At 37.2% G+C, this 9,726-nt stretch overlaps 1 protein-coding gene across 1 annotated transcript; it reads right to left on the bottom strand.

Annotated features, from left to right (window-relative positions):
- Positions 1–339: 339 nt before the first annotated feature.
- On the bottom strand, positions 340–2,564 carry LOC133742381 (uncharacterized). Its single transcript, XM_062170043.1, has 2 exons — positions 2,485–2,564; positions 340–1,997 (listed from the first exon to the last, which is right to left on the bottom strand). The coding sequence occupies exon 2, from the start codon at positions 1,976–1,978 to the stop codon at positions 1,283–1,285; it is 696 nt and encodes a 231-aa protein (XP_062026027.1). The 5' UTR covers positions 1,979–1,997; positions 2,485–2,564; the 3' UTR covers positions 340–1,282.
- Between the last annotated feature and the right edge of the window lie 7,162 nt (positions 2,565–9,726).

The following is a 9,726-nucleotide window of genomic DNA, read 5'->3' as shown; positions in this document are numbered from 1 at the left end:
ACTCCTCAGCAGATAACTTGTCTGTTCTTAAAACATCAGTTCTCCAAACTATAGCAAACCTCGCAGATCAAATTAAAGAGTAGAGAGAGGAAGCGTAGAGGGAGGGACAGACTCAACAGAGGGACCGAGGGAGGGGGGGAGGGAGAAAGAGAAACAGAGAGAGAGAGTGAGAGAGAGCATCAACAGGCTAATTACAGTGCTTTCATTTTTTTTTTTTTTTTTTATGAAATATAACATTGACATTTTATGGGTAAAATGGGAAATTTATAGTAAAATATATTAGGGCCGGGTGTTGTTAGATATTTTTTGGATACATTTAGTTTGATCCATAATCAATAACCTAAGGATGTAATAGCTCTTAAAAAAAGGATGTAATAGCTCTCTGACTCTAGTTCCGAAACCTAGCAAGCCCTAGCCACTGCCTTGGTCTGGGGCCCCATCAATGGCGCACGGCGCCAACGCCGAGCAGAATTTCTCTCTCTGCCTCTCGCCGTCCTTTGGAGGCAAGCCAACGTCGATCGTGGTTGTCGCAATTTCACCCGAGATCCCTCTTTGTAGATGCGGTATACCAGACTTTCCCTTCCACCGCGTCTCATCACATTGCCGGAAGAGATGGAGGTTTTACTGTTGTCGAGTTTTCATGGAGGCCAACGCACAAAGAGGTGGGTTAATTTTTCAAGGCTCCTGGAAGGCGATAACATAAACAGAGCATCATGAATTCTTACGGCTCCGACGGTTAGAAAAGTTGGACACGTCGGGAAGGCGATCTGGTTTAGGTGTCCGGTGGTGAGACAGATTCAGATGCGACAGCATGCTGCAGCGCACAAGGCGATAGCGGTGCTGGCCGAGAGACAGGGTTGCAACTGAGGGAAGGCAGGAGGAATGCTGGTGGCGCTGGCTTTCAGGTGCCCAATGCTGGTTGGGTACCCAGATCAGTTTTGGGGCCCAAGTCAGTTTTGAGGCCCAATCCAGTTTGGATGCTCAAACCATGGAGAAAGGCTTGGATGTGGGCTGGGTTTGGGGCCCAGGAGATACTTTGATTGAAATTTTGTTCAATTTTGCTATTATATGTTTGGGTGAACTGCCTATATATTCTATAAATAGTTTCAGTATAATTACAACGTAAGTACCCCAATTTTCCTTTCAAAAACAAAAATAAGAATAAATAACTTAAGTTGGTGATAACAATATCTCTCAAAAAAAAAAAAAGTTGGTGATAACAATAATAATAGTACCAGACTACGAACTCATCGACCAAATAAAGAAAGAAAATAATAATACTCTACGTTGAGTACGTTCTTCTAGCATCGGCCCAACCCTTCTCCCAACCAATGACGTATCCAACGAGATAACCAACGAAAACAAAAGCGCCGTACTTGATGACTTTACGACACCTCTCTCCTCTACGGCTAGATTCTTCACCCACTAGTATGTCATGCAGCTCCTCTGGAGTAGTTATGGCTTCAGTTCCAGCTCTGATCAAGTTGGCAAAGTTATCATAATCAGACGGAAGTCCGTTAAGGACGTGCTTAAGAAAATCACCATCAGCCACTGGAGATCCCCCAGCCTTGAGTCTATCAGCCATTTGTTTTGCTGATTGATAGTAATCGGACATACTTAACTTTCCTTTCTTCAGCTTTGTGAGGCGAGACTTGAGCAGGAACAGTCGAGATTTTGCAATGTCGCCTTGCTGTTCCAACTTTAACCATAGAGCTCGGGAACTTGAGCTTGCTTCTGCAGCGTATGGCAGCATGGCCTCCGACAAAGTGAGCTTCATGAAGCTCATGCACTTTTGGTCTTTGTCTTCTGTCAAAGGCTGCTCTGTTCCTTGAACCATATTGAACATGTCATACTTCTTTAGAAGTGGGACTAGCAAAGATTTCCAGAGTGAATAGTTGTCTTCAGTGAGTTTAACCGGCACAAGCTGGGCAGCAACATGAGGCTGGAATTGTGAAATCACCTCAGATTGTTCAGCCATGATCGGATTGGTTGATGAGCTATATATGATATCCCATGATCGAAGAAGAACAATTAGGAAGAGACTAATATTACAATAAATATATGTAAGAGAGCAAGAATAAAACTATAATAGACAACAAACAGAACTATTGAGCACCAAATTACGTGAATCAAATCTCCTGATGGCTCCCAGAAACTGGTTTCGAAGGGGAAAAATGTTATTTATGTTTTAATTTGTAGACGTAACGCAAGTTGACGCAAAAGTTTGGACTAAGACCCTAAACTTGGTTGAAGGAGATGTGGAGATCGAGTTGGAACATCACAAATTTTTGATTTTTATAAACTCCGCAAGATTTCACACCCTTTGCACAGGGCAGCCAAATCCGTCATTAAGAAGAATAATAGAGAAGAAAGTTAATCAAATTTCATGTGTAAATAGAGAAGAAAATTACCGAGGATTAAATTAACAAGTATAAATTATGTATTGAATAGTGAAATAAATATAAGTCGAGAACAAGAACAAACCTAAAACTGTCGAAAGATTCCGTGTATACCTGCAAGGCTTGGTCAAAAGATAGCGTCTAATCTCTTGTTATCAACGGTATATATACACAATAAGGGTTTAGCAAACCTCTTTTTCTTTTTCTTCACGAACAAGTCGTACTTGAAAGGAGTTTTAACACGCAAGGTGTTGGGAAGAATCTGGAGTGAATCTCAAAATAGTAAGGAAATATTTTATTTACAATGATCAGTAAATTCGAATCTAAGTATGATCAGGAAACGAAATCTAACTATGATCAGTAAACTGAGTTGCTTGTCTTCCAAAGTTTCCATACCAACTTGAGGGCTAATATTATGATTTTATATTAGTTTGAGTAATGCTAGGTGAACCACCTAGAGCCCACTTTAGATGGCAGCTGATGTGGCAGATCCATATCATCAAAGCATAATTTATTTTTTTTATTTTTTTATTTTTTTCTTAATTACGAGGCATATTGACCATTTACACAATTTGAGCCTAAAAATTGCTCACTTAGAGTTTTTTACTCCTATTTACCCAATTTAAACATCAATAATGACAGTTTTGCCCCCATTTTAATTAACAAACTACACTCCTCTTAGATATATATATATATATATATATATATATATATATATATATATATATATATATCTCTCTCTCTCTCTCTCTCTCTCTCTCTCTCTCTCTCTCGCAGACACAAATCCCCGTCCTCCATCGTCGATCTGTCCGAGTCAACTTGCTCCGGCCATTGCAACTCCTCGGCGGCTTTGAGGCCATCACCGTCGGCTTCTCCATCGTCGAGCCCTGAGCTGCCATCATCTGAGGCTTCGTCGTTTCCGTTGTGGAAGGAGAAACCTGAAAATCTGGGTAGGTCGGATTGCATCACTCATCTGCGGCGGCTCAGTGGCTTAATAAGTTGCTCTCTCTAATCACCTTGACTACTTCCCTCCCTCTCTCTCTCTGCAAAGTGCGAATCACTAGCGATTTCTCTCTCAGATCTGAACAATCGCGGACGCCGCCGCCGATTGGAGTCACCGTGACCTCTCTCTCTGCTCGAATCACTGGGACTTTTCTCTCTCTCCGATCGAACAGCCGAGGACGATCGAGCCATGGAATAGTGGAGGATACGTAGTCGACGTCGTCATCGTTGCAAATGGCGTCTTTGAAGTGGTTGAAGCGGCGTCGGTTGTTGCGGTGGTTTGTTTCTCCAAAAAATTGGCCGATTTCAATATGGGATGTTGCTAGTAGTGATTGTTTTGTTTATTATGATTTGGTTGGGCAATAATAAGATCATTAGTGGGCAATGAAACGATTATTGGAAGATAATAATAAGATTATTGGGGGGCAATAAAATGTTTATTGGGGGGCAATAATAAGATTATTTATTTGGATAAACCTACTAAAACTTTCAAAATTAAAAACATCTTCATTTTTCATTAATTATTGATCCCTAATAAACTTGTTATTGGGGGGGGGGGGGGGGGGGCAATAATATCCTCTGGTGACCTATAAGATCTCCTACGATCTCTTTGGAAAAATCCGGCGACCTCCGGTGAGATTTCCAGCCTGTTACCAGAATCTGGCGAATGATGAACGGACTCCGGCTACCAGTGAAAGGACTCTGGCAACCATTGACCAAAAACCGGCGACCGGTGACCGGAGCCTGTTGACGGGAGTCCAGTGAAGTCTCCGTTGACTTAGAGAGTGATAAAGAGAGGGAGGGCAAAATTGTCTAAAAAATATACAAAAAATCATAAAAAAAAAAAACTTGATTGGGTATTAGGGCAAAAAATATGTAATTTGTTGGGTAAGTGGGAAATCTTATAAGATGCTTGGGTAAGTGGGGCTAATGTAGCTCAAAATTGGGTAAATATACATTTTCCCTTACGAAGATTTTTTTTTCTTGATTTTTTTTTAAACCCTATTTTTTTCTTTGTGATCTGATATGCGAGACGTCTTCTTAGACGTTGTTTTCTTCTCAAATCCTCTCACCTCCTCTTCAATTGATCAACGTCTTCTCAATTTGATTTCAGTTTCCTCACAAGCATCGTCAACAAAAGCTCTCGTGGTTAGTTTTTTTTTTTTTTTCCCTGAGTATGAAACCCAAATAGCATAGCATGTTTGGAATTAGGGTTTGGGGGGAAGTGGATTTGAATTAGGGTTTAGCATGTTTCTTGTGTTATTTTTTTATCCTGAATTATTTCTAGGTAGAACTTTTTTTTTTTCTAACAACTACCCTACAAGTATTCCCTAGTTTGCTACACTGGAGGCCTTTTCTCTTTGTTTACTGTTGTCATGTTTCTTAATATGTAGAAATTAATATGTGCTCTTCAATTGGAAATATATCTGATATGCAGATGACATTTGATGTGATGTGCTGCATGCTAATGAGTGTCACAGATGAGCCCTTGCTAAGGCAACTTGAGAAAGACTGCACTTGAATTCAGATGGAATCTTATTTATTCCTGTCATGATTCTAGGCACTAGATATTACAAAGGCATCAAGGTAATGCAAGCTACCTAGTCGTAGAGGAAGGGAAATATGAGCTAGCTAGCCAAGAAGTCAATAGCCTAGTCCTATATATGTGTCGGTTCACAAATGTATACCTACATTATTGACCAATTCTCTAACATATTAAACTTGTGCAGTCAGAGTGTTTGTCACTGAAAGCCATGAACAAACTAGTGTGAAATCAACAAACTACTCAAGTGTTTCATAGTTCGATGTATGTTCGTTTTCTCTTTGTTCTTTGTTGTCAATTAATATGTCGACATCTTCAATTTGTATTTACTTTTTAACTTATTGTTTCAAGAACGATATATGATTAGCAAAGAGAACTGCGCTTTGTAGTTTTGTCTTGTTCTTTAAACTAATAGTGAGACATCGATGTCAGCAGCCCTATTAAAACATGGCAAGCAACTTTGGGTAGTATAAATTTCACTTGAAATTTTGAATCCAATATGAGTGATCCAGCTCTGGTGAAAACTTGTTTCTTGATGTTATTTACTTTGTATTTGATATGCTTTGCTCCTAGAACTACTTTTGATAGTCTCATGAAACTGGAATCATTTTTGCTTGATATGACATTGAAGATCCTTTGTTTCTGGTTATATATCTATGTTCTGCTAATTATAATACCTGGTACTGACTAGTTCAATGATTTTCCTCCAGTTTACTAGATTTACCAAAAGTTGATTGACAGTGAGAGTTAGGAATGTAAAGTTGGGCAATCTGATTTTTGTTTCTTGCTAATGGTAAGCAAGAGTTGAAAAGATGTTGGTAGTGCTCTTGCAAGATGTCTTTTGAAGACAAAGATTTGACCGGTGTCTCGTTTACTGCTAATGCTAAGCAAGAGTTGTATTGATCTTTTCTTTTCCAAAACATTGTAACAATTACAATTTGGGATCAAGTTGTTTAAGTGTATCTGACTCTACTGCTTGTAATCATAACAAATAGTTTGGCCAAATAATATGTGATCCACTCATTGATGTTAAATTATCATAACAATTTCTCTTTAACGAGAACTATTGATTCAATATTTGCGTCGATCTTTTTTATATTAAAGAAGAAAAGATAAAGTCATCATGTTACATAAGAAAAAGTTCAAATGGATCTGCGAACCTTTTCTTATGACAAGGAAAGTTCTGGAAAAAAAAAAAGGTCATAAGAACATTGCATTAGTTACGTTAAACAAACTGTTGAATATAATTGAGACATGCTTTTACTAAATGATTTTTGTCTACTGAAATGTAACATAAAAATCTCTTAACTGAATATCAGTTATATAAGAAAATAAATAAAAAATTATCAGTTCCAGCAAGTTCAAGTGAAATCAAGCTTCAGTCATTGGTTAGCTCTGCTCTTGGTCACCATTTACACTTTTACTACATTCATGCTTTACCTACATCACATCAATTTCAAAGTATCAAAGAAAGTAATACGTACAAAAAATAACTTAATACATAGATTTTGAATACATACCTTCCATCAGTTTTCCATTAAATTGTTTCCAACAATCTTTTTGATGGTATACGAACTCTCTTTGGATTGACATCACTGTGTGAGGGTGAAAAATCCTTAAAAATGAAAGCACACAATGTATCACTCTTGTTCAACCCTATTCTAGCAACATCATTTAGTTCAAGCCTTCTTTTTATCAATGAACTTAATTCACGATTGACTGCAAAATAACCAGATTTTCTTGGACTCAAACCATGGTTATGCTCAAGCTTTGTAGAATTGATTTTCCACTTTCCATCAAGGGATTTACCAAGTCTATAAGTGCCTTGCAATTAGTCTTCACACTTGGATGCGGCTTTAGAGAGTTGCTTGACTGACTCATAAATTTTCCGGCTCGACCACATAAAATAGTTATATATTTTATGCTCCCATCATCTCCCTTTCTTGATGTTCTCTTTCTCACTGGGAATCCTAATTTCTTCCCATATTTTCTATAGTAGTCATATGCCTCATCAATAGAATCAAAACTCATCTCAACACTGGGCTCTTGCATTATTTCTTCCACCTCACTTTCTTGATTATTCTCTAAGCTCTTTGATGAATCATCCACTATTCCTAGACAATTTAAGTAATTTTGTCTTTTCACATATGTGCCAGCAAAACAAAAATCTTAATTATCTCAAGAAAATTTTAATATAAACAACATACCTTGGTCATTAGTGAGAATAATGTTCTCCGATTCATTGGACGATTGTTCCATTCCTTAAGCACCTGACAAAATAGTGACATATGAGTACAACAATCCTAAACTCCAAATACAACAAAAACGTTAAAATAAAGGCATGAATGTTGTCCAGTTATCAAAGCCAAACCTTCCATTTTCTTTGATCAATAAGAAAAAGAAGATTCAAACTTATTGTTCTAACACAACCTGGTCATAGCCTTGGACGTGAAAGGTGGGTCAAATAGAGAAAGAAATGCAGCAAAAGCTATGAGTATGATCAATCTCTTCAAATCCCAAAAGGTGGATAGTTGAGGCTTGATAAAGAGTAACTCCATGAACTAGTGGAGTCACCCTTAACGTATTGAAGCATAGTAATCAAGTTAAACGTAAGCACAGATTTTTAAGTGGTTGCACTCAATTTCTATAAAAAAAAATTAATAAAAAAAAATTGATAATTGATTTCTATAAACACGTTGAAGCACGGAATGAAGAGCACATATTAATTTCTACATATTAAGAAACATGACAACAGTAAACAAAGAGAAAAGGCCTCCAGTGCAGCAAACTAGGGAATACTTGTATGGTAGTTGTTTGAAAAAAGAGTTCTAGCTAGAAATAATTCAGGATAAAAAAAAGAACACAACAAACATGCTAAACCCTAGCTAATTCAAATCCACTTCCCTCTAAACCCTAATTCCAAACATGCTATGCTATTCGGGTTTCATACTCAGGGAAAAAAAAAAAAAACTAACCACGTTTAGGTAGAGCTTTTGTTGACGATGCTTGCGAGAAACCGAAATCAAATTGAGAAGACGTTGATCAATTGAAGAGGAGGTGAAAGTGTTAACTTAATGAGCAAACCAAGATCGTTTCACAAAATGCATAAACACAACCAAATGATCAATACAGTATGAACTAGAATACAACAAGAGGAGATGCATCACCTGCTTCATGCACAACAGCCATTCCTTCAAAAGCAGTAGCAGCTACACAGCTATTCAACACAAATAACCCGAGCTCCAAAACTTCAAGAAGCCACACGCAAGAAATCTTCTACTCAACTATGTGTTTAACTCCTCTCTATGGGGCAGGACTGAATGTTGTTGTCACATAGTGAATAGGGACTTCAAGCACCTATATATACAAGCTAGATAGGTCTTCCCATAAAAGAATCCTTGATTCTAGCCAATGAGTTATTTATGAAAGATGCTATAATTATCATATCAACTAATTAGATATTTATCTTTATCAAAATGGATTCCTAACCATATGAGTGACATACCAAAGCTCATTAGGGCCCCGTTTGGTTCGCAGGAATGTCAAAATTGGAAAAGGATTTATTTTCCTTTCCAGACGGATATGGAATGGAATATGTTTTGGTATTTCCATGTGAGTGTTTGGAATATTACTAGAAATTAAATTTTGGAATTAGTTTTTCATTTCTATTGTAGTGTTTGGTAAGTCATAAGAATGAAATATGAAATTATAATTTTCAATAATGCCCTCTTACTAATTAAAGTACATCAATTTATAAGGAATATTGGTGGGGAATATAAATTTTTAGAGGGATAATTAATGTAATTTTGCCTTTGACAGTGGGAAATGGAAATAGAATACCACCCCTGACTAGGTAATTCTATTCAGGCTTTATGAGGGAGTCAATTTCCAGTCAAAACTTATTTTTTATTTCCTTTCCAATCTCTAATTACAACCAAACGGCACGTCTGAATGGAAAATGAAATTAATTCCCATTCCATACCATGATTTCCTGCCATCCAAACGGGGCCTAGGTGTCTAGGTAGATAATTCATATATTTCCCATTTATTGTAATAAGTTTAATCAGTTTGTTATTTACTTAATGTAGATAATATTAGGTCCAAATAATATTTTACAGAAAGGATGAAGGAGGGGTGAGAGGAGCTGAGAAGAAAACAACGTCTAAGAAGACGTCTCGCATATCAGATCACGAAGAAAAAAATAGGTTTAAAAATAAAATCAAGAAATTAAAAAAAAAGAATTTTTGTAATTAAGAAAAAAAATTAAAGGGAAAATTTCACAAACAGTACACCAAGTAAAGGCCACTAATAATTCTTATACATAAAGTTCCAAACCAAACATTTCGGTACATGAAATCTGAAACTCGACCCACTATCAGTACACGACGTCAATTTTTGACACCAAAATGTCCATTATGCCCTCAGTTCTTTTCTTTTTTTTAATAATTTTTTTTTTCTGTTCTTTTTTTTTTTCCTTCGTTTTTATCTCTTTCTTCTTCCTTCTTCCAGGCTCACTCCCTCACTTCCAACGCCGCCTTCCTCACCTCCACGCTCACTCCCTCGCTTCCAACGCCGCCCTTGCCCTCCAATTGAACACCCATTCCTCTACCCGAGAACAGGTTCTGCTCTAAATTTAGTAGCTGGGTTTTTGAATTTGATTGTGATTCTTGTGTACAACTCTGAATTGTTGCATATCTTGTTCAAAGTTTGGATCTTTCTTATCTGGGCGTGTTGCTTTTAATTCGAATTAGGAGGTTTCTCTATCTGGGTCTTTGATTTTGA

The sequence above is a fragment of the Rosa rugosa genome, chromosome 1, assembly GCF_958449725.1.
Source record: "Rosa rugosa chromosome 1, drRosRugo1.1, whole genome shotgun sequence".
Classification (NCBI taxonomy): Eukaryota; Viridiplantae; Streptophyta; class Magnoliopsida; order Rosales; family Rosaceae; genus Rosa; species Rosa rugosa.
This window is presented reverse-complemented; position numbering and strand designations above follow the sequence as displayed.